A 27,222-nucleotide genomic window follows, 5' to 3' on the forward strand; every position below is an offset into this window, starting at 1 on the left:
TTTATAATAAGAGATATATTAGTACCAGTTACGCACTGGGGGCGGTGTATATAAACCTACATTGCATTTAACTGTTTATATTAATTGTTTTAGTATACGCATTAGCATTTCGTTAATTTAGCCACAAATATTTCTAGCAAAAATACATCTACAACAGGCGCAGGAGTGGCTCTGTGGTAAGAGGTTTACATCTCGGAGGAGTATCTTCTACTGCAACTTCGGGCCAACCAATCTTTGTGAGTCGATTTGGTAGACGGAAACTGAAAGAAGATTGTCGTACATATATATATATATATATATATATATATATATATATATATATAAAATAATAAATATTAGGGAATAAATCCAAACTTACAGGGAAAAATCAGATTTAGGATTGAATCCAATTTTATAATAAAATATTATATTATATTAAATTAGAGACAAAACCACTATTATGCAATTCAAACAAAGAAAGACTTAATCCAATACATACATTAATTTATATTATTTAGAAATTTAACAATTATTAATATCCACTACGATCGTTTCATGTCTTCTTTTCAACACATCTTTGAGTAGTAGACATTCTTCAGGTGGTTTCAAATCTAAAATATAATCAATATTTTTAAGATATAAGCAATCTATATAACCTAAAATAATAATTTACTTATAATAAACTCTATTATTAAATATGATTATATCGAAATCGACTATAATGTTAAATATTAACTTTAATTTATAAGGCAGAAAATGCATATTCTAATATCCATTTTAGTCAATATCTACTTATATAGATTTTTGAAATGACTAATATATATACATTATCAATGAAAAAATATATAAATATTATAATCAAGATCTAAAATAATCTCTATAAACGATAGTATATAATGAAAACCTAATATATTTAATTTCTCATCTTTAAAGATGAAATTGCTAATTTCAAAATACAAAAAATATATATACATGCTCACGCTCATATATATATGTATGTATATAAACATATATAAATACGTACATAAACACACACACACATATATATATATCTATACATACACATATAGATATAGACACGGATATATTTTATAATGCAGCCCTATACTTCTACACATTACTTATCATACTCGCACACACACACATACAATCACTCATTCATAAACGTATACTCTCAGCAAGACACTAACACAGAGGATAAATAACATCCAGTAGCCGCAGATACTCAACCACATACTTATAGAAATATTCCATTCTTAGTAATATAGTATTAAATAAATACTATAAGTACTATAAACAAAATTATGGATGGGAATAATTATCTAAAATTATGCTATTAAATTAGACATGGCCTAAACCATCTTAAGTCGAAATCTATCTAATTTATCAAAATTTATCTAAATTATTTAATATCTAATAACATAGAAAAATACGATAAATAGATCATTACATAAACAACAATATTAACATAAGGAGAATATTATTACTCCAAAGGCTTATACAATATTAAAAATTAACAATTTGAAGATCCACGAAACACGTGGACCAAAACTTAGTCCGGTGATTCCAAAGACAGTTACGGGGCAGTTATCTCCCTTGCAAGGGTGTGTGTGTGTATAGGGGTGTATTGAGTCATCCCATTAATAATGCGTTTCTTTGATGCTTTTATTTTTTAATTAGGATCAACAAAGTTCGTTTCTAATCTAAAACAGACACTCCTTCATTTTCTACAATGCTCTTCCATCGATCTAACAGACCTGCAAAGCCCCTCTTCAAAAATTTACTTGTCCGTGACGGAATGTACTTCTCCAATGCTGTTCTGACCTCGTTTATAGAAATCATATTTTTTCCTTTCAAATGATTTTCAAGACTGCGGAATAAATGATAATCAGATGGGGAAATGTCCGGCGAATATGATGGATGGGATATCGTTTCCCATTCAAACTAATCCAGTCTTTGGAATGTCACCGTCACTATATGTGGCTAAGCATTATCCTCATGGGAGAACACCTTTCGTATTGAAGCAAAATGTGGTCATTTTTTCTAGCGCAGATGTTGATGAACGGTTGAATAACCAAATCCAAGCTTCTCTGCAAGTTCTTCAACAGTTACAATGAGATTTTCTTCCACCAGTGTTTACAGGACGTCCTGTCTTCAAGGCTGTCGTTTTCTGGTATTTCTGGAACCATCGTTGACACTGGCTTACGCTTATTGTCCGATCCCCATATACTACATTAATATTCCTCGCACTTTCCGTTGCGTTGTTGCCTTTATCAAACGCAGAAAGCAAAATATGCCAAATATGTTACTTTGTCACATCCAATATTGCTTTGAAAAAAGTAACTGCTAAAATCGAACTGCACTCTTCAAAATTTGCACTAAGAATAAGCTCATGGTAAAAGTTACTACCTGTTTTTATAGCATGTTGACGCAGGTAGTTTATCCTATCCCCCTCTGACTTTTAGTTCATACAGCGGAAAAACCGCAATATTTATGGTACGACCCAATATATATATATATATATATATAATTTATTTCGTAATGAGACAAATTAACTCGAAACTGCAGTCCGTGCGTATCGCTTATGTTTACGAGAGAGGGATGACCTCCCTTTGCAAATACCATAAGGGCACAGAAAGTGAGCCTACAGCCAGCTGGAGACGAGGGGCTAAAAGCTACAGTAACACCCACCATTAGTGGTTAGCCATATTGATATGGCTAGTATACTTAACGTTGTCGAGCGCTTACTGTTTACATCTCCTTCAGAGATTAATCATATATATATATATATATACATGTACGTTTAAATTTAAAATAAGTGTGAAAAACTGAATATTAATTTAATTTCATTTTAAAACCAGTGGTGTAGAATATCGAAAAATCTGAAGTTTCAGAAAAAAATTTATTACGTACATATAAGTTGAATGGCCTGTAAATGGACATCCATTATGCTAGAAGAAGATCCGCTATGGTCTTATCATTCCATTGTTACTGGTAAGACCGTAGCGGATTTTCTTCTATCATAATGGATGTCCACTTACAGGTCATCCCTCTTATATGTATATATATATACATGTATATATATATACATTTGTGCAGATGCATACATAGATACATACATACATACATATATGTATATATATATATATATATATATATATATATATATATATATATATATATATATATTACGGAGATGTACTCGCATAGCAAGTAATTTGATCTGAGATCGTGTGCTGAAACGAATACAATTGAAGCGTGGAAGGTGTTTATAAGCCATTTAAGAAACACACAAAAGCCGTCCGATTCACTTCAACATTTAAGTTTAATTTGTCAAAATATTTTCGTCGCTAAAATCCGCGACCTGTTCACTGACAAAGTCCGTGCTGCATCTAAGAAAGTAACATTTAGTTCGTCATATATATGTACGTATGTATGTGTGTATGTATGCATACATGTGTGTATGTATGTACGTATGCATGTACGCACATACGCCTGTGTATGCATGTATGTATGTATGTATGTATGTATATATGTATGTGTGTGTATATGCACGCACATACACTCTATAAAACATAAAGCTATAAACCTGTAGCAATGGATGGATGTAGAGCGACCACTCATCACAACGCTATCAAATTTCAACTTTCTACGGCCGAAGCTAGAAAGTGAATTTATGACGCTTACTCCCAAAACTATACCCTAAAATCTATTATCAGAATTTTTATCTCTATATCACAGAACTAATGTTTTACTATTGTGCGTATGTATGTATGTATGTATGTATGTATGTATGTGCGTATGTATGTATGTATGTATGTATGTATGTATGTATGTATGTATGTATGTGTGTATGTATGTGTGTATGTACATACGTACGCATGTGCGTATGTATGTATACGCGCTCGTATGCATGTGCCCATGTATTTGTGTGCGTACATGTACGTGCGTATGTACGTGTGTATGCCCATACGTAGGTATGTATGTATGTTTGTATCCATGTGCTACGTATGTATGTGAGTGTCTAGGAGAATGGGCAGATGTGTCTGTGAGAGTGTGTACATGTGTATGTGTATGTGAACGTATGTCCGTGTACTGGCATGTGTCCCTCCAAGTTGTGTACATGACTGTTACTTTGCTGAAGGTTGTATACATATTTACATATATGTTTGTATAGACGCACACACATATATATATATGTGTGTGGGTGTGTGTTTGTTCCTCTCATCATCGTCTAACCGTGAATGGATACAACGCCTAGGTGCAACTGTTCGTATCAAACAACGTCTGCTCATACCGTTGTATATAACTGCACATACGCATTGCAACCTGTATGTAAGGACTACAGGTGAAAGGGAGAGAGAGAGGGGGGTAGTTATAGAATAGTCCTTCTGTGCCCTTATACTGCTGTGGATAGAGTCAGCTATGTGTTGTATAGATGTCATCACCTGTTCTTCACTTGGTAGAGGGCCCATAACTGTGTCTGTATTATATTTCACAACAAGGTTAATGTCGTCGACGTAACGAGAGTACATAGCCAAGTGGATGTTACGGTTTGCTAGGCACTTACCATAGACTACCCCTCTAAACACCCCAGTAAACGATTACCCGTCCTAAATACTGAGCTATGGATGGAAGATGCTATGGTTAATGGTACCATTAAACCATGTATACTCCACTCACACTATCAGAAACCGATGGCTAATCCACTAGTAATCCGTAGTGACTCAGCTATGTCGGATACTGCCAAACTCAACATCCTAGTGGCAGACTTAGTTAGAGTAATGAGGAATGTATCACCACTATGCCAACCACAAGAACGACAACAACACATCCAGCACAACATATTCCGAATGCAACACTCCGGATACACACTAGACGATAGAGTCAGGGTATACAAAGGAGCGAAAGCTATATTCGAAAGCATTCTAAGGAACGACGAAAACGGTATATGCCCCCTGTACCGCAACAAGTTCTGGAATAGGTTAGAGAGGGACACCAACAAAAAGATGAGAAACGTTACTTGGTACGATAACAGGAGATTTCACGGAGTGATATTCGTTGACGCCACACCTAAGAACGAGCTAAGTAGGGCATTCAAGAAAGTCCTGCGCACTACGGGCCTAAAAGTTAAGGTTGTAGAAAAGACAGGTAGGACTATCAAATCGGCATTATGCAGATCATATCCATTTGATAGAATCACCTGTCAAAGTAATTGTGCAGTATGTTCGACAAATCCACATGTAAATTGTAAAACCAAGGGCACTGTATACCAGATTAAGTGCCAGGAGGGAGCTTGCGCGACTACCCAGAGTCATACATAGGTGAGACCTCTAGAAGCATCAATGATAGGTTCAAAGAACACCTGGACAACTACATTGAAAGGAAGCCAAACTCCATCTTCTACCAACATGCTGTAGACTGCCACAAGGGATCCTTAGGGGAGCTTAAGTTGAACATCCTAGCAACACATCCCACCGATGCAATGTTGAGACAGGTCACAGAAGCTGTTTGTATACAAGAATACAAACCTACTCTCAACCGAAAGTCCGAATGGAATAACATCCAGATCCCATTCAGAAGGACTATTCTATAACCACCCCTCTCTCTCTCTCCCTTTCACCTGTAGTCCTTACATACAGGTTGCAATGCGTATGTGCAGTTATATACAACGGTATGAGCAGACGTTGTTTGATACGAATAGTTGCACCTAGGCGTTGTATCCATTCACGGTTAGACGATGATGAGAGGAACAAACACACACCCACACACATATATATATATGTGTGTGCGTCTATACAAACATATATGTAAATATGTATACAACCTTCAGCAAAGTAACAGTCATGTACACAACTTGGAGGGACACATGCCAGTACACGGACATACGTTCACATACACATACACATACACATGTACACACTCTCACAGACACATCTGCCCATTCTCCTAGACACTCACATACATACGTAGCACATGGATACAAACATACATACATACCTACGTATGGGCATACACACGTACATACGCACGTACATGTACGCACACAAATACATTGGCACATGCATACGAGCGCGTATACATACATACGCACATGCGTACGTATGTACATACACACATACATACATACATACATACATACATACATACGCACATACATACATACATACATACATACATACATACATACATACATACGCACGCACAATAGTAAAACATTAGTTCTGTGATTTAGAGATAAAAATTCTGATAATAGATTTTAGGGTATAGTTTTGGGAGTAAGCGTCATAAATTCACTTTCTAGCTTCGGCCGTAGAAAGTTGAAATTTGATAGCGTTGTGATGAGTGGTCGCTCTACATCCATCCATTGCTACAGGTTTATAGCTTTATGTTTTATAGAGTGTATGTGCGTGCATATACACACACATACATATATACATACATACATACATACATACACACATACATACATACATACATACATATATACATACATGCATACACAGGCGTATGTGCGTACATGCATACGTACATACATACACACATGTATGCATACATACACACATACATACGTACATATATATGACGAACTAACTGTTACTTCTTAGATGCAGCACGACTTTGTCAGTGAACAGGTCGCGGATTTTAGCGACGAAAATATTTTGACAAATTAAACTTAAATGTTGAAGTGAATCCGACGGCTTTTGTGTGTTTCTTAAATGGCTTATAAACACCTTCCACGCTGCAATTATATATATATATATATATATATATATTACTAGCATTATGACCCGGCAAGTACATGCATATATGTGTATATATATGTGTACATATTACATGTACATCTATATATATACATCTACACATAAAATACAAAATACAAAAGTATATCTTGATATCGCTAGTGATAACAATATTCAAAATATATAACAGACTGGAATTGTACGCCCGTCTCTTGCAATTTCGATCAATTGTATCTTGTCCTCCCTCTTGTATAGAAGTGTGGCTACAATCCAGCCTACCTCTACTTCTGGGGGGACATTTTAAATTTTTATCCAGGACGTCCTACGTCCCAGATATAAAGGTAAAGATAAAATATTTCTACTTTGCAAGGTTCGAGTCGAGTACTCCCTTGTACGCTCCGTTGACTCGAACCTTGCTTCTATTGTGGCGAATTTACCGCCTCTGATTAGATACTTGATATCTTTCATAGTCGCACCAAGACACGCTTCGATGGTGCTTTCCTCCAGGTGTTCAAATATATTTTTTCTCTACATTGTATACTTTATAGACAATAGTCTTTTCTTTAATTTAATTTTTTTTATTTCGTTTGGTGGTGTTATCCTAGATTCATCGTCTTTGTCGGTGATCAATCCGAAATAGGTTTGTATTTCTTCCATTTTAATTTTAATGAGATCGCCCCGCCGACGGCTGCAGCGAAATTCATTTTAGGACTTTCTTCTATCGAAGATATTTTAACAAAAATGCTTACGTATAAACGGTGAAAATATTGTCAATTTCCCCAAGCAGGGATACAATTCAATTCTTAAACAATAACCAAAGCTCCTTCTCTTAAAGGGAGAGGGTTACGGTTTACAATTATTTAACAAATGCAACACAACAACGCTTCCCTTACGAGGAACCCACAAACGTGATAACAATAGTTAAACAGTAATAATAATAACAACAAACCTTACGGTGAATCAAAAAGCAGTACTCAGTTGAAGCTATAGTCGTTTATGGATCAGAAATAAACCAACAGCAGTACTCAGTAGAAGCGTCTGTTCGAGAAAACAGACATTACATACGGCAAACTTTACATAGATACTTTAATGCTAGCTAATTAGCAGATAATCTAATGTAAAAGCCGTGATAAAAGAGTATGTGCACAGCTCCATCTGGACTATTCCATTTCTGCACTTAAGTAGAGAGATGTTATTGTTTCACTACATGGGACATAAGTAAGGCATGTGTAAAATTTGAATGAAATTGATTGTGTAGTTCTCAAGTTCTAGGGATTCACACAGACAAGAGAGAGAGAGAGAGTGAAAGAGAGGAAGAGAAAATTCACAAAAAAACAAAGGACGAAGACATGTGGTGTAGACATCAAACAGATGAAATAGTTTAACGCTCGGGAAGTGAAAAAGTCTAACGTTTCGAGCCTGCGCTCTTCCACAGAAAGGAGCACAGAAAGAAACAAGGAGAGAAAATATAGAATGTGTAGTGGGTAGCAATTTATCATGGCGAATATATATATATTGTTGTATTTCGGAATGGTCATTTTGCCAGTTTATCCAATAAAAACACACGTACTATATATTTGGTGTTATTTTGCTTCAGTGTTATTCCTTTTTTTACATTAATCTTAATCTTATTTCGGCCAGAGTTCTTTCGTCACACTCCTGTGACCGCATCAGTGGTCCTTTGTTTTCTTCTTTCTTATTTGTGTCTCTCCTTACTAACGGTCAGCTATTTTGTATTTTTACGGTTAGTAAAGAGAGGCACAAATAAGAAAGAAGAAAGCAAAGGACCACTGATGCGGTCACAGGAGTGTGACGAAAGATCTCTGGCCGAAATAAGATTAAGATTAATGTAAAAAATAAATAACACTGAAGAAAAGTAACACCAAATATATAGTGCGTGTGTTTTTATTGGCTAAACTGGCAAAATGACCATTCCGAAATACAACAATGTATGTTTCAACACACGACTTCACATAAAAAATCTTGAACAACAAATATATATATAAAACGATAGCGTCTTACCATCCCAGATCAAATGGACAGGAGGAGTGATTTGTTAACACGTTGAAGAAAGCTTTGGGAAAAGCAAGCAAAGAAGTCACAAACGAAGTCGCTCAGCAACAATTCTTAAGGGAGTACTACTGGGTGACACCCATTCCCTATACATCAACAGGAAATTCTCCAGCAAAACTAATGTTCACTGGGAAGGTGAGCAGTTACTTGGCGAGTAAAGAAAAATTCTAGGAAAGACAATCCAAAGTTTTTCAAAATTGGTAATAAGGTGTACATGAGATCTGATAAAAATGGTAAACAGTCCTGGGAAGAAGACTAAATTACAAAGTACATAGGAAAAAGTATGTACGGTGTAAAAATTAAAAAAAGGTATTGAAAAATGTCAGAAATCAATTGAAGAAGAGATTCACAGAAAACGAACCAGACAGGTTGGAAGAACCTATGAAATAGCTGTATGAGAGATTCCAGGTACCAACACCGTTGCAGCTAGTTGGATCCACGCGTACAAGTGGAGGCAATAGGAAGAACAAAGAGTTCCTACAAATAGACGCCAAAAAGAAAAAAAACACGCTAAAATGGTAGGTGAGGTAAATAAAGTAAAATAAAATTACTTGCTCCACACCCCCAAAAAATATTAAAGGGGAGATGTAGTGAAAAATGGTACCCCCTTCCCGCCTGACAAGTGGTATTGAAGTCAATCATGTGACTGTCGCGGTCGGTAGTAACAGAGTTGTTGTATGAGTTCTCATTTGTAGTCAGAGTTAAGGTAGACGTTGCAAGTTTTGCGGAGCTTTCAGCCATAACACGAGAAACAAGTCAAGGATAGAAGACACGAAAACCACCATCAAATAATAGTGGCGATAAGAACATAACAAAGTGGAGAGAGGATAGCACACACATAACACATTGCAACAGTGGCGATGAGGATAAGGCTTTGTAACAATATATGATGTTCGTCCGTCGTTGTCGACGATGATGAGGACATCACATGGTAAAAGAATATGAGTTTCGTTGCGTCCGGAGCTTCACCAAACAGGCCGATGCGTGCTCGGAATGTTCTGCTGCAGCTAGGGCACGAGTGGTCTACTGAGAATGAATGCAAGGATTTTGCTGTGGATTTGCACAACTCATGTTTTCTTTGTGCTTCTGCGATCCTTTTTTGTTCGTAGGAGGTGGCACCTTTGTTGGTGTAGTTATGCCATGTAGGGCGGACGTGTGCCTGCATTTCCGAGGCGTCTGGGGTTGATCTGAAAGTTCTTCCGTGAGACTTCGAAGCGCTTTTTCTGCCCACCTTGTGTGCACTTGAGCTCCTACCAATTCATTGTAAAACAGTCTTTAGCGTAGATGTGTGTCAGGCATTCGAACAAGGTGGCCTACCCACCTGATCTGCGTTCTCTACAGCAGAGCTGAAATGTTTGGCAAATTTGTTCGAGAGAAGATCATCTTGTCTGGGAGTTTGTCTTGTCAGGTAATTTTCAACAGCTTTCTCACGCAGCTCATGTGGAAGCGGTTGATCCACCGTTCGTAAACCATCACAGTTTGGCAAGAATATAGTAGTGTAGGCAGTACCGCCACTTAACACACCTTCATCATGGTGGGTAACCTAATGCCTCATCTCTCCCATACAGTCAACCTAATACTTATTTCTTTATTACACACAAGGGGCTAAACATAAAAGGGACAAAGACAGACATAGGTGTTAAGTCGATTACATCGACCCCAGTGCGTAACTGGTACTTAACTTATCGACCCCGAAAGGATGAAAGGCAAAGTCGACCTCGGCGGAATTTGAACTCACAACGTAACGACAGACGAATTACGGCTACGCATTTCGCCCGGCGTGCTAACGTTTCTGCCAGCTCGCCGCCTTCGTCAACCTAATACTGAGCTTCCCTTTGCAATACGTGTGTCTAATTCGTCGTTAATGTCCACAGGTCTAGAGAGTGTACTACAGAGATACGGGAACTTTTTAGCAACCTTTAGGGTCTCCCCTTTGTAAGTAATATAATTCGCTCCACATATTGCTTTTCTGGGGCAAGATGATGCATGACTTCTGTCTTCTGAGCACTGATTGCGAGGCCATAGTTGTTGCAAGTAGTAGAAAAAACAGTTCATGCACTGTTGCATCTGAGATACTTCCGTTGCATTACCGATCACTAACGGAGTGAAGTAGAGATGTTCATCCTGATGTTTTCAGCCATTCTGTCGGAATATTTCCACAACATCGACGAAACCAGCGTCGAGATCAGATTTGGGTTTGAGAGCAAACCCTTCATTCTGTAAAGACTACGAGCGAAGAGCAAGGTGAAAGAGGATTCAAAGCACGACCTCATGTTCGCAGAAGACTGCGCACGCAATGCCGCCATATCTATCTATCTATCTATCTATCTATCTATCTATCTATCTATCTATCTATCTATCTACTATCTATCTATCGATCGATCTGTCTGTGTGTGTGTGTGTGTGTGTGTGTCTGTCTGTCTGTCTATCTATCTATCTATCTATCTATCTATCTATCGATCGATCTGTCTGTCTGTGTGTGTGTGTGTGTCTGTCTGTCTTTCTGTCTATCTATCTATCTATCTATCTATCCATCTACTGTCTATCTATCTATCTATCTATCCATCTGTCTGTCTGTCTGTCTATCTATCTATCTATCTATCTATCTTCTGTCTGTCTATCTGTCTGTCTATCTATCTACCTATCTATCTATTTATCTGTCTGTCTATCTGTCAGTCTGTCTATTTATCTATCTATCTATCTATCTATCTATCTATCTATCTATCTATCTATCTATCTATCTATCTACTGTATGTCTGTCTATCTATCTATCTATCTATCTATCTATCTATCTATCTATCTATCTATCTATCTATCTATCTATCTACTGTATGTCTGTCTAACTATCTATCTACCTATCTATTTATCTATCTATCTATCTATCTATCTATCTATCTATCTATCTATCTATCTATCTATCTATCTATCTATCTATGGAGGGGAGGTACGACGACGAGCTCGGGGCGAACCTGGACGTCGACGAGGAGTACCTGACCCGCCTGTTCAGGACGACTTTCGGGCCAGGGCCCATGGACAACTTCCAGAGATCCCTGGCCTGGCAGTGCTACCGAGAAGCGCTACCCGTTCGGGATAAGCTCTACAGACACGGCTCGAGAAACACGGGGCCGACCTGCCCGAGATGCGGTCAGAGCGACGAAACCGTTCTGCACGCACTCGTGCAGTGTCCAACAATTTCCGACCTGTGGGCTTATGTCGAACAACTGCTGTCACGTGTGGGACGAGTCGGTTTATCAGCTGAGTCTATCGTCAATATTGTCACGCCTCCTTCCTTCAAACGGGAAGGAAGAGCTATTTTCATCATCCTTGTGGCTAAGACGAAAGAATGTATCTGGTGGACGCGTCTGAAAGGATTGGAGACAAACACTTTCCTCTCTGGTCAATCTCTCATCAACTTCTTCAAGTACCACTTGAAAAGGAAAGTGAGAGTAGAGAGGCAAGTTTTGTCTAGCGAATGTTTTAAAAAAAGATGGGTGAATGTAGCAAGGATGGCACGTATGAATGACGAAGCCACCTTGAGCATAATCCTATGAACCCAGAAATTGAAAACAGAGGGTTACCCACTTGCAAACAAATGTGGTAACATATAACAATATTGACCAAGGTTACCGTGGTCTTTTTCGTAGGCTTTTCTTCCCACGGATAAATCTTACTTGCTTTCCCCTTTACACCATATATCATAACACTGTGATACACGATCCCTATTGATCGTTCTTTTTTTCCTCTTCCCTTTTTTTCCCCCTTTTTTCTTCTTTTTTCATTTCTCTTTCCTTTTGTTCCTTTTCCTTTTCTTTTTTTTCTCTTTTTATTCTTTTTATTTTATTCAATTTTTTTTTTGTTTTTGTTCTTTTCTTCCCTTTTACGATCCCTCTTGATCGAAAACCTACGCCACCCCTTTATTTTTCTTTTGTTTTTTCTTCTCTTCATCCCCCAAAAGAAAAGCTCTACCTTGTAACTTGTCCCATCTGTGTGCAGCCCTGTGTGGCCAATAAAGAAACTTATCTATCTATCTATCTATCTATCTATCTATCTATCTATCTATCTATCTACTGTCTGTCTGTCTATCTATCCATTTATCTATCTATCATATCTATCTACGGACGCTCTCCCTGTCTATCTATCTATCTATCTATCTATCTATCTATCTATCTATCTATCTATCTATCTACTGTCTGTCTGTCTATCTATCCATTTATCTATCTATCATATCTATCTACGGACGCTCTCCCTGTCTATCTATCTATCTATCTATCTATCTTCTGTCTGTCTGTCTCCCTATCTATTTATTTATCATATCTATCTACGGTCACTCTCCCTGTCTATCTATCTATCTGTATGTCTGTATGTCTGTCTGCCTATCTATCTCTGTCTGCCTGCCTCTCTATCTACCTATCTATCTATCTATTTATCTATCTATCTATCTATCTATCTATCTATCTATCTATCTATCTATCTATCTATCTATCTACGGTCGCTCTCCCTGTCTATCTATCTATCTGTCTGTCCGCCTGTCTGTCTGTCTATAGTAGGCACGACAATTTCTGTGAACTTAGGTTCGATCATAGGTTCCATCAATAGGTCTAAACTCAGTCTTAAGAAATCTACCCGCACAAAGCTTTACAATGAACCCTATAACTCCAAAAGTGACACTAGCTCTAACATAAATATTACACCAGGTCACCCCTTGACAGTCGGGTGTGACTTAACCTCTAGCAATCGAAAATTTAATACTGATGCGTGGGGAGAGGACATGTAATGCGGGTGCGGGACATGTAATTGTCGAATTAAGGTGTCGTGTCCCCTAGCCGGATCTTGTTTACGTAATAATGTAGTATATAAGTGTTCTGTGGAGATCTCTGCTACACAGAGGGTAAGAGATAATATAGGAAGCCCTGTAAACTTTAAATGTCAACATAGGGCCCTTCTCAACTATTTTACTAACGTAAAATATAAATTGTCCACAACGCGAGCTACGTATACACAAGAAATTAAACTAAAATAAACATACAATACTTTTTATCTTCGTCTGTAATAGCTGAAGCACCTCCGTACAGTACACTTTTGCGTATTTGTAAATTGTGCATTAGAGAGTCCATGAATATTCTTCGTCGATACGAGCCTACATCATTAAATAAGTTTTGGGATGCTATATTTTCTTGTAACCATAGATACCGTTCAACAATTAAATATTTTGATAAATCACGATAAACTATTAAATTTTAATTACATTTATTTCAGTTAATCTCTGTACTACTGCTATCCTGTAACTTCACTTTAATGAATTATTACCTGCTTAACATTTATTATATTTTATAAATTACATTTCCCATAATTCCTATAATAACATTTCCTCCTCCCTATATAACTAAATTTTATCTACCCAGTAAAACATTGTACGAAATGTGAAACCCTGAATAAGATACTCTTTGATGAAGGAGGCAGTATCCAATTTTCGGAATGAAAATACTCTGTGGTTTACTGTGCCCCGGAAACAGCCGTCGGAGTATTACCACCAACGGTTTATCTAAACAGGATAACTTATTCTCATAGATTATGTAGATACGCTTTTTGAAAAAATCCACTCTCAACGCTACGATGTTTTTTATTTGCTGTTCGGAAGACTTTATTTTATCCCCCTTTTTGTAAGCGCATATTCCATTCTTAAATAACATTTACAACGCTGTTCTCCAGCACCTTTTAATATGACTGAAATTCTAAATATATTTTTATACATCTATATCTTTATGCATCTAGACTTTTATACATCTATATTTTTATAATGCTTATATATCTAGCTAGCTAGATGCGTAAGCATTATATATAGGATCTAACTTCTTAAACCTATTAGTAATTTGAATCCTTTCGAGAAATATGTTAAACTTTGTTGTACAAGCTCATAAAGCTCTGGCGAGATTCTGCCCCATATAGTTGAAAATGATAACAATACTTCGCATATGACCAAATGCTTAGGATTACGTATCCCGTAGGGGCATGAATTGAAACATATATGTAGGTTTTCGGTATCTGCCATTCCTTTTAGAGCTTTACAACTTAAGACTTATTTGTATCATTTTAATAAAAAATATATGTGGGTTTCTGTGAATCTATGACGTGTGTCTCATTTACAAACTGTATGGTCATCTTCTGCTTTATATCCTTCCATAGGCTGGACCAAATCCTTTGAATTCCATCTGATTTTCAAAAATCTCAACGAATATAAAATCTCTGGTGAAAACATGTCAATATCAGTGAGTAGATATCTGTCTTCTCCTTGTCTCTCTCTCCTTCTCCTCCTCTCTCTCCACACACACACACACACACACGATTTATAGAACAAATGCCAAACATCAACTAAATAATGAACTCAGTATCTTTAGTAGATAGAATTATTGATTTCGTTCAAAGACGACAGCAATTTTTGAAAGTTCACCAGATCAGCTTTTCAAAATATTATTTCCTTTCCACGAGGAAGACAAACAGAAAATATTTTAGAAGCTAGTAAATCTATACAACTTTTAAGATAACTGTATGTTCTACAGATCAGAGATTTTATGGAGGTCGCTGGTCTTTCTACTACTTTAATCCGTAGATTTGTATTAACCTTAAACTTTTACTTGTTTCAGTCATTAGATTGCGGCCATGCTCGGACGTGGCTTTGAAGAATTTTCGAGTCGAATAAATCTTAATTTATTTTTAAACCTGGTACTTATTCCATCGATCTTTTGCCCAACCGCTAAGTTATGAGAGTATAAATACAGCGGCACTGGTGGGAGACAACACAGGCACAAGCACACACACACACACACACACACACACAAGACAGGCTGCTTTCCAGTTCCTCTACTATATCCCCTTACAAGGCGTTGCCCAACATGTTACGTAGTGGGACTGAACTCAAAGGCATGTGATTGGGAAGCAAGGTTTTTACCACACAGCCACGCCTTACCTGAAATTTTCCCAGAACGATATGCTAGTTCTCCTCCAGGAGCAACGTGGTCTCACACACTACACATAGACGTAAACGTATAGGTACATAGAGATACATAAAACAGAAAGGGCAACATGTAAAAAGCAGGACAAGAGGAAACACATGGAACAAGGAGTCACCGAAGAGGTAACAGAATGTGTGACGAAAGAGGTTTCCCAACCGTATAAACTAGAATTAATACGAAGAAAAGCTTAGATGAAGATCGAATAAATAGTGCGTGTGTTTAATTGGCAAAAAATGGATGTCCTCATGTACAACAACCTTTCATCAAAACTCTTTCAAACAAATACATAAAGGTATGTATATATATATAAGACACAAAGAGGGAAAAAAACTTCAGAAGGCTTGTGTTATATGGTTAAAGAATATATTTAAATCGTTATTTAGAAAAATGTTACAAAACTTTGCGTATAGTAACATCGTTTTTAGAGAAATAACCGGTTTCGTATTTTCTTTTCAAATTTCTTTACCTACAGCTGCGGCCAAAATGTTCAGAACGGCATTGTTTTCGTCAGAGAAGTAGGTATAATCTTTTTATCAAAGTTGTTTTAAATTTATAATTTTCACAGACAATAAATACGATATTATTTGCTATTGTTTGAGATTTTGGTGTAATTTGAGAGGATAATACAAAAGTTATGGATGATTTAGTGATTTACTGCAAAACCCATGGCGGCCAAAATGATCAGATCGGTTGCTTTTACTCCGTGATTTAGTATATTTAACCGGCGAACTCCAATGTTTTGAATTTGTTTACGTGACGGTTCGTTTAGTAAGAATACCTGCAGTGTACTTTGTTAATATAATGCCATTTACTCCGTTCCAATTCGTCAGCAGATTATTAAGCTTCGAAAGAAGGATAATTTAAGTATTGGGTCTATTGTAAAGATTGTTAACAAGTCAAAAAGTGTTGTTCACGGTATTCTTAAGGTCTACGATGATTGTGGTTCGTGTGAAGCAAGAAGGTCAACAGATAGTCCAAGAAAAACGACCAAGATAGAAGATCGTGCAATGGTAAAGTTGGTTAAAAAGGACAGATTTAAAACTGCTGCTGTTTCTCGGGAAATGAGCATTGTACTGAAGAAAACTTTATCTCGAAAAACTGTGTCTCGTCGTTAGTTGAAGATGACCTACAAGCAAGAACATCTTCAGTGAAGCTCCAAGAATAAAAAGTGTCGTCTTACCTTTGCAACCGAACATGTGTTGTGATCTCAAGAGAAATGGCAAATGGTGCATTTCAGTGATGAATCAAAGTTTGTTATTTGGCTCACAGATGGGAAAAGGTACGTTCGTCGAAAAGTTGGTGAAAAGTTGTCGCCTAAATGCCTTAAGACTAGTATTAAATTCGGTGGAGGAAGTGTCATGGTTTGGGGGATGATATCTGGAAATGGTGTGGGTCCTTTGGTGCGATTACATGGAAAGGTAAATGCAGGAGTTTATAAACAACTTGTAAAAGATCATGTCTTGCCTGTGCTGAGAAATTCAACTAAGCGACCACCCATATTCATGCAGGACAACGCCCCATGTCACAAGGCTAAGGTGGTCATGAACTTCCTCAAGACTGAAAAGGTTATTGTTATGGATTGGTCTGCTCAAAGCCCAGATCTCAATCCTATGTGTGGAATATTCTAGGAGAACGTTCGAAAGCCAGAAATCCTAAAACAATCGAGCAATTATGGAATGCCCTTCAGGAAGAATGGAAGAAGATCATCCAGCAAGAAACTGAAAATTTAATTTCCTCATGCAGTCGAAGATGTCAAAGTGTGATTGAAGCTAAAGGGCTTCACACTAAATATGAAATAATTCCAGTAGTCTCTGTCATTTTTGATTATTTTGTTATTGTTTCAACCGTTCTGATCATTTTGGCCGCCATGGGTTTTGCAGTAAATCACTAAATCATCCATAACTTTTGTATTATCCTCTCAAATTACACCAAAATCTCAATTAATATCGTATTTATTGTCTGTGAAAATTATAGAATATAAAACAATTTGATAAAAAATTATACCTACTTTTCTAACGAAAACAATTCCGTTCTTAACATTTTGGCCGCAACTGTATATCGTGTCATGTCTTCGCTATGTTGTGAAATATGGAGTTCCAGGCAGAGGAAGGTTATCAGGGATTTTTCTGGTATAAGGGAGATAATTAAACATGTTGGGAATGACTAGGCATGATTAACATGATTTGGTTTAGAAGGAATAGAATGTTTCAAGTAGTTAGGTTTTGCTTTATATTTTTTTCAATGAGGTGAGTTTCCTTATTTAAAAATGTTAGAAATGGTCAAGTTTTGGCTTATATTTTTCAATGATGAAGGTTTCCTTATTTAATCTAACTTGTCTTGGTGTTCCAATGGTACATTGATCGAATGGAAAGATTACAAATTGTGGTAGCAGTTTCTTGTTTTAAAATGAATTCGTTGAAAGTGTCGTGGAGAGGAGGTTGTTAATTGTTGGGTTTGTTAAGGAACATTGAGTTGAGGGTTCTGCATAAAAGCTGTAAGTCATTACTAACCTACATACACACACATATGTATATATATATATATATATATATATATATATATATATATATATATATATATATAATATATATATATATTATATATATACAACCGATTATTGCAGATTGAGAACGAATTATCATCCTTGACGGGAACCTTCAGTGTTGAATATTGCAAGTAAGCAAAAACGTTTTTCACTTTTATTCAAATTTATTTATTTTTGCCTCAAAGAATCCAGAGTTATTTTTATCGAATGTATTAAATATTGCAATACTTAACAATGCTGTATTTGTGAACCACACTATACAAAATTTATTCTGCCAATCAAATGGCAAAGCGTTTTATCATGCAAAAGGCAATCACATACACGTATAGACGTACTGAGCGAAAATTTTCTCTCTCTCTCTCTCTCTAAATGTATACACACACATATAATATATATATATATATATATATATATATATATATATATATATATATATATATAATATGTATGTATATATATACAATATATATACATATGTGTTTATGTATATATATATGTATATATATGTATACATACACATATATATAATATATAAGCATATGTATTTATGTATATATATATATATACATATATATATATATATATATATGTGTGTGTGTGTGTGTGTGTGTGTGTGTGCATGTGTGTGTGTGTGTATGTATGTATGTATGTGTGTATATGTATGTAAGTATGTATATTGTTAAAATACAAAGGTGGAATCAGCACGAAGGTATGTTTCGAGATTCTTTTATATTTGTTACTTTGAGTGGCATTTTATAAAATATTTCCGGTTTCGATCTGTTTGTCCATCTCATCAAATGTCAAGATTTGAAAGTCAAAAACATTTTGTTCTCATATATTGTACATCGTTAAGAAAATATGTGAAATTTCAGCTTAGAGTCTCTTCTTTTATATGGTAGCTATGTAAGGTTCTGGGATGGGGTTCAAGGGGTCAAATTTCAGGAATTCTATTGCAGTAAAAAGAATTCTCTTGAATTGGATAACTAGTTTCTATTCCGGATATCGTCAGTTACACGTTTGCATGTATGTGTGCGTGAGCGCCGCTCGCCTGTGTTTTGTATGCTGTGCTGATGAAGGAAAGATGTTATTGTCACACGTCTTTTCATTTCCTTTTACTACAGAAAATGGTTAGCTGTTTATTGTATTAGAATGATTTCAGAGGCGGTCAAAATTTTATTGAATCAACAATTAAAAAAAAACCCTTTTCTGTTAAGAATATGATCAGCTGTGTGTGCATATTAAGTTCAATGAGTTTCAAGGATGGTTAACAATTAAATTGGAAGAGTTTGGAAGGAATTGTTTTTCCCTGCTTTGACGTGTGTGTGTTTTTTGTGCTGTGTTTTATTTTGTACCGTGCTTGTTTGTTTTTGTGGTGTGTTCTTGTTTTACTTGTGTCAGTGTATGTATTTTTTCTGTGTGAGTGTGTATGTGTGTTTTTCTTGCATGCGTGAGTGTGTGTGTTTTTGTCTATTGTGATGTGTGTGTGTTTGTGCGTGTATCTTTCTTTTTTGTGGTGTGTGCGTGTGTTTTGTTTTTCAGAATATGTTGATTTGTGTGTGAGTATGTTTTGTTCTGTGTATATGTTTGTTTATTTATAGTGGTCTGTGTGCTTGCTTTTGTGGTGTGTGCATGTGTGTGTCTTTTATTTTTGGGAATATGTTGTTTTGAAGAAGGAATTATTTTTGTCTCGAAAATTTATTGAATCGTAGAATTCTTTATGAGTGTGTGTGTAAACTAATAATCTTTATTTATTAACTAGCATTATGACCCGTCGTTGCCGGGTCATAGTGCTAGTGCATGTATATATGTGTATATATATATGTGTACATATTACATGTACATCTATATATATATATATACATCTACACATAAAATAAAAAATACAAAGTTATATCGCTAGTAATAACAATACTCAAAATATATAACAGACTGGAATTGTTAGCCAGTCTCTTGTAATTTCGATCAATTGTATCTTGTCCTCCCTCTTGTATAGAAGTGTGGCTACAATCCAGCCTACCCCTACTTCTGGGGGAAGGAGGGCATTTTAAATTTTTTTTCCGGGACGTCCTACGTCCCCGATATAAAGGTAAAAATAAAATATTTCCACTTTGCAAGTTCGAGTCGAGTACTCCTTTGCACTCTCCGTTGACTCGACATTGCTTCTATTGTGGCGAATTTATCGCCTCTGGTTAGATATCTTTCATAGTCGCACCAAGACACTTTTCGAAGGTGCTTTCCTCCAGGTGTTCAAATCTTTTTCTCTACATTGTATACTTTATAGACAATAGTCTTTTCTTTAATTTAATTTTTTAGTATCCATCTGGACTTTTCCATTTCTGCACACTAATTTTATTTTTTATTTATTCCTATTCATGTGAAACCACTTATTCAAGTTCAAGTCATTGATGCAATTTTATACCAATTGCTATTTTCACTTTTGTTATGTTACAATTATATTATACTTTAGTTTGATTTTAATTATTACTTACTACATATAATTCAATTGTCATTACTATTTTTATTGTTAAAGTGATATTATCTTACATAAAATAGAGAAACGTTTTTGTTTCCCTCTTAACACGTAATACTGAAATAGTGGAGACGATATGATATTGCTATGGGTTCGCTCTAGGCAAGAAGTTGAACATTTTTTTTGCCCATAAAACTACATGGACCCTAAGTAAGGCATGTGTAAAATTTGAATGGAATTGGTTGTGTAGTTCTCAAGTTTTAGGGAATCGTAGTGGAGAAGATATGACATTGCTGTGGGCTTGCTCTAGGCAAAAAGTTAAAAGTGTTTTTGCCGATGACACTCCCCGGACCCTAAGTAAGGCATGTATAAAATTTGAATGAAATTGGTTGTGTAGTTCTCAAGTTTTAGGGAAACACACAGACAGACAGACAGACATACACACATTCTCAGTTTTATATATATATTATATATAATGGTGGTAAATTCCATAATTAATTATGGTTTTTACTTGTGTGTGCATATTGTGTTAAATGGATTTCAAGGATGGTCAAAATTTAATTGAAAGCATGTATATTAGTCATAGGCAGGTTCCACGTAGTGGCTTGTTAAGCAATATATTCATGGATAATTAATTAGGCTAATTGTGGTACTGAAGTAGGAGCAATGGTATCAGAAATATTTATATTTCTGATGCTATTGCTCTACTTCCACGTGACTGGTGTGCGACCAGACATTATCTGTCTTGCTTTCTTTGCTTGACTACCGGACGCGAAGCATCTCTTATATTCCTGTCTCTTGACTTTCATCTCTTATGTTCACCTCCAATGATCCTGCCTCAAGACTTTCACTCTACACACACCGTCTAAACTTGATTCGTCCTTCGTAGTCGAAAGACACCGGTTCTTATTGTCCTGTTGTTTGTATTTGTAATTGTGTAACATGTTCTCCGTTATTTGTCTTTGTTGTCGTACATATTCGCTTGCTTTCTCCCCCAAATTTAATGCTTTTAGCTTAGATTTTCGAGAGCAGCTAGATTCGAACAGTTTCAAGTGTAACTGCCCGAAACTGTATGGATAATTTGGAACTTGTCTGACGAGAAGGGGTTACGTCCTTATTTTTTCCTGTCCATCTTTTTATCGTTTTTCCTGTCCGTCTATCTATCCGGATGTTTTAATGTTGCGTTCTTGTTCCACTTTTTGGATTTGTATAAACTCCGTAGGAAATCAGCAGAGATAAGCATATATATATATATATATATATATATATATCCTATTTAACCTGGGAATACTTAGAATGTCATAAAGCCGCTGAGAAAGCATAATACTAATAAGCACAGAATATTAACAGCCGACAAAAGAACATTTAGAACCGGCGGGGGAAATACTAGATCACGTGTGTATGGGTATGAGGGTGGTGCTTGCTTATGCATGCAAGAATGTCTGTATGTATTAGTTTGCTAACATAGGCACATATGTTTTGGAAGCGTGGAATAATTGTTTCATTTGACACCTGTAATCAACTAGGTAATAATCGCAGCCATATCAAAGTAAAGAAATAGGTGTGACACGCACCAGTGTGGATACATTGTTATCCATAATCTGTAAATGAAAGCTTGTCCGGTGAGTCAGTGGTCAGTGTTATATAACGGTGCAATTTAGATTTCTGTCACTAGGACAAAAACTTTAAAAGCAGATTGCCATCGACCAGAAAAATTCTGCTCACTCTTGTTTAACACACACATATATTATATCTATATATATAAAACTGTAGTTGTGTGAGTGTCTGTCCCCTTCGATTTAGATTCCTAACTACTCCCACATTTTGCGGTACAGTTTAACCAAATTCGGGTATCTTATAGTCGTGATTCATATCGAGCCCTTCTGGGTATTAGCGCGCGTCTACGATGAGTCTACGATTTTAAAAATAATTTAACATCATTTTTTATTCCATTTTAATGCATAATTTTTCGTGTGTCGATGGCGGCGGAGTTGGCGTCCATGGTCACACCTGCACCTGTTTGCTTCTCCCCCTTCTTCCCTCCCTCGTGAAGCTGTGGGGAAGGGAGTGTAAGGAAATCAACGCCGTAAAGCATTGTCAAGGAGACCAGCGTTCTTTTAGAACAACGACTTCATGGCTTGAAGACACCAAAATTACCATCATTTTTTATTCCATTTTTAATGCATTTTTTGCTATTTTTTTGCTATAACTCACTAAAAATGCTTATATAGTTATTTCCCTTACAAACCCGAGCAACGCCGGGCGATACTGCTAGTTATATATAACATTATATTATATTATATTATATTATACGTATATATATATATAATATATATATATAATATATATATATATATATATATATATATATATATATATATATATATATTTATGTATGTATATATGTATGTATGTATCAATGTATGTACGTATGTATTTATTAATTTTTATTTCAGTTCAGCAGAACGGAAAAATATATTTACTATATACAGTGAGGTGGTCAGAAATGTTACTAAAGATGAGCTGAGGCACAACATATATAATGTTATAAATTCATCCAAGACGCTGCAGGATTTGGAAATTCAACAGCAGAATATAGAATTAATTGATGAAAGTAGGACATAATTTTCTTATTATTTCTATCACAATTACCTTCATACTATTGCTAACACAATCACTACTACTACTACTACTACTACTACTACTACTACTACTTGTTGGTGTTATTGTTAGAGATTGTGGTAGCTCTGTTGTGATCTGTATTGCTGTTGTGCTAATTGTTGTCATCTTCCTTATTTTCCGCACCCTCGATGGAGTGTTGTTGCAACCAAAGCTGTTTTTCTCTCCATACTTGTCACTGTTGCTCTCGCGTTCCTCTTATGAATCTCTTCTGAAATCTTCCGGAAGCTGTTGTTGCTGTCACCATTGTTACTTTTTGATCATAATTAGATTTATCTTCACCATTACCATCATCATCGTCATCATCGTCATCATCATCAGTTGCTAATACCATTCAGTGAAAACACACACACATCTGTTTCTTTACCTGTTCTCGAAACCAGAATGTTTTCAATAAATCAGCAATTTTTCTTTTGTGTACCTTTCTTCACTCAAATTCCATCTGTTTGTCTCGCTCGGCTGTTTGTGTTCTTGCATTTTCGTTTCGTTTCAATTATGCAAATTACCCAAAGCCAAAAGATATTTTCAACAGATGCAAGCTCAGCGCTTCACTGACAGATTAACAAAATTCGGATGTTTTCTTTAGCTCAAACAGGGAAATTATTTGATGTTGCAAACAATTTGTCTGGGCACAAATTCACTTTGTGCGACGTATTCATGTTCCCTTTTCAACAAGGAAAGATAGATGCTCATACACAACTGAAGCTTTTTCATCCACGTCTAACAAACATGCAATGGAAACAAATCCCTTGCCTCTGTCGAACAAGGATATCATGTTCTGCATTAGGTTCGTTCGTTTCATCTGTTTTTAACAGCACCAAGTGTCAACCTAAAGTCTATGTATTTCCAGAATAAATATATGTATGTATGTATGTATGCATGTATGTATGTATGTATGTATGTATGTATGTATGTATGTATGTATATATGTATGTATGTATGTATGTATGTATGTATGTATGTATGTGTGTAGGTAGGTAGGTAGGTAGGTAGGTAGGTAGGTAGGTAGGTTGGTAGGTATGTATGTATGTATACATGTATGTATGTATGTATGTATGACGGGCTTCTTTCAGTTTCCGCCTACCAAATCCACTCTGGCCCGAGGCTATAGATTAAGACACCTGCTCAAACTGCCACATAGTGGAACTGAACCAGGAACCATGAGGTTTGGAAACAAGATTTTACGACAGAAAAACGCCTGCGCCTCCACATATAATATTCATACATACACACACACGCACACACGCACGCACACACACACACACACACACACATACACACACAGTAGACCACTCTTTTATTTTGATTCTGTGACTGGTCCCTTGTTCTACCAAGTATTGAAGAGCACTTTGAAGTAGTAGAGTTTATTTCGGACAAGATTTGGCACCCCCATATCTCGTTGGTTCATCCTTCTTTAATCAGAATCCTTCTTTTTTAAGGACAGCCTCTATGTCACTGCCTTACATGCCCATGATTTGTACTTATCTCACTAAGGAAGTAAATCTTTCTTTCTTGAAACATCATGGAAGGTTGATGGTGAGGCATTTTCGAGGGAATTGATTAATAGTTCAATGTTGAGGTCACGCCTGGCTTGCCTCAAGGAGATAATTTAATAATTACAAAATATCCTAAAAATAGAACAAAATGATCAGATTCCTGTTTAGCACAAGAGTATGTCTCCCCAGATATACTGATAACGATTCATGAATCATTGCCCTCAACTCAGCCAGCACGTCCAAACTATTTATTTACAACAGCAACTACTACTACTACTACTACTGCTGCTGCTACTACTACTACTACCACCACCGTCACCACAACCACTACTACTACTACTACTACTACTACTACTACTACTACTACTACTACTACTACTACTACTACTATTACTACTAGTGGCTTTTACCATATACATGTTTTGCTTCTTTTCCAGGGTCTTGTAATGAAGACACAACCTCAAATAATGGTATTTTCCATTGGCCAGTGACGAAAATAGGAAGCAATGCGACGATTCCATGCCATGCAAATGTAGCAACGAGACTCTGGTTCGTTTCTATTGTTTCATTTCTTCTCAGAATCTGTAGTTTTCTGTGTCATCATATTATGAGAGAATGTTACATGGTAGAGGAAATAAAACGCCAAGAGAGATTAAGATGACGAGATTAATGTCCTTCGGTTGAAATCGCTTGTCAACAATTTTACATTTTATATGTTTTATATATTATATGTTTTATATATTATGTATTTTATGTATTATGTGTTTTATATATTATGTGTTTTGTAAGTGTTTTATATATTATGTGACACAATTTTGCTTTGGTCTAACTTCCAAGATTTGATTTGTTGCCAATATTAGACAAAGATTGAAGGCAAACTGGCAGAATCGTTAACTCGTCAGGCGAAATGTTTAGCAGCGCTTCGTCTGTCTTTATGTTCTGATATCAAATTCCGTCGAGGTTAACTTTGCCTTTTCTCCGTAGGAATCGATAAAATATGCCCCTTTTGAGCATTGGGGTAGGTGCAATAGACTTAGCCTCCCCTCCAAAATGGTTGGTCTTGTGCCAACATTTGAAAGCAATATTTAACAAAACATCAGCTCGTCCAGTTGGAAAATTCATTTTATATTTATTTTGAGGATCGGAATCTGGAATAAATAATAGACGTCTTACAAAAACGCATTACACTATTTACTCTTCTTTCACTAGATTATGAGTTCAAATCCCAACCAGGTCTATGATCTCTTCATTACTCTGAGATTGATGAGAGAATGTCTTACATTTATTTTTTCAGTTCTTCCAGGACGGTGAAGCATCCAGAAATGGCATCAAACCAATCTAGGACATCACTAAAATGTTCACCATTTACTGGTATCTGGCAAGAACCAGACATGTCACAATGTTACAATACTGAGGGGATCACTCGACGACTAAAAGACATCAGAAGCCAAGACATTGATCAAAGTAAGCGAGTGATTATGATTCGAAATACTTTTACTGTATATGTATGTGTCTTTGCATTTCTCCTTCCTTACGACCACCATATACGTGTGTGTTTGTTGCTAATTAATATTTTATCTTTCAAGCGGTAGCACCCTTTTCAGTTCTCCAGCAATATATTCATCTCGTCCAATTGCAGATCAATTGATTCACTTATGGAATCGTTATGACACATTTTATTAATTAGGAGAGTTGCGTCTATTTTTATATCGTTAAAACTACTCCTTCCTTAACTTTCTGCCGATGGGCTGACTACATAGAGAAGTAGAAAAACAACAAAGATAGTTACTGGTACATACTTCTCCGCATACATTATGTTGGGTTATAAATCTACAATGACGCTGTCCACATAGCTGTTTATCATAGAAAATGAGCAATTTACCACTCTCAAGTGTTATTATGCGCTGTAAAATTGAAGATATTTTCATAGGCACACAGTCATTTGATGACTTCACTTTCTTTTAAAAATCTTGATGAAAACCTTTCAATTTTACTCTTTAGATTGAGGAAGTGAGGTGGCAGAATCGTTAGCAGGTCGGGTGAAGGAAGTGCTTGGCGGCATTTCGTCTGTCTTCACTTTCTGAGTTCAAATTCCGCTGAGGTTCACTTTATCTTTCATCCTTTCGGAGTCGAGCATTGGGGGTCAATGTAACTGACTTACACCCTCCCCCACAATTGCTGGCCTTGTGTCAAAATTTGAAGCCAATATTATTCCTTAGAACAGCGA

At 36.2% G+C, this 27,222-nt stretch overlaps 1 protein-coding gene across 1 annotated transcript in view; it reads left to right on the forward strand.

Annotated features, from left to right (window-relative positions):
* Nucleotides 1–27,222, forward strand: part of LOC115225984 — a 98,593-nt gene that overhangs the window by 20,736 nt on the left and 50,635 nt on the right. Inside the window, exons 6-10 of the mRNA XM_029796958.2 lie at nt 14,979–15,061; nt 18,429–18,481; nt 23,277–23,434; nt 25,433–25,544; nt 26,290–26,459. Coding sequence (XP_029652818.2) covers nt 14,979–15,061; nt 18,429–18,481; nt 23,277–23,434; nt 25,433–25,544; nt 26,290–26,459 — 576 coding nt within the window. The remainder of the gene's footprint in view (nt 1–14,978; nt 15,062–18,428; nt 18,482–23,276; nt 23,435–25,432; nt 25,545–26,289; nt 26,460–27,222) is intronic.

The sequence above is a fragment of the Octopus sinensis genome, linkage group LG29 (assembly GCF_006345805.1).
Source record: "Octopus sinensis linkage group LG29, ASM634580v1, whole genome shotgun sequence".
NCBI classification, from domain to species: domain Eukaryota; kingdom Metazoa; phylum Mollusca; class Cephalopoda; order Octopoda; family Octopodidae; genus Octopus; species Octopus sinensis.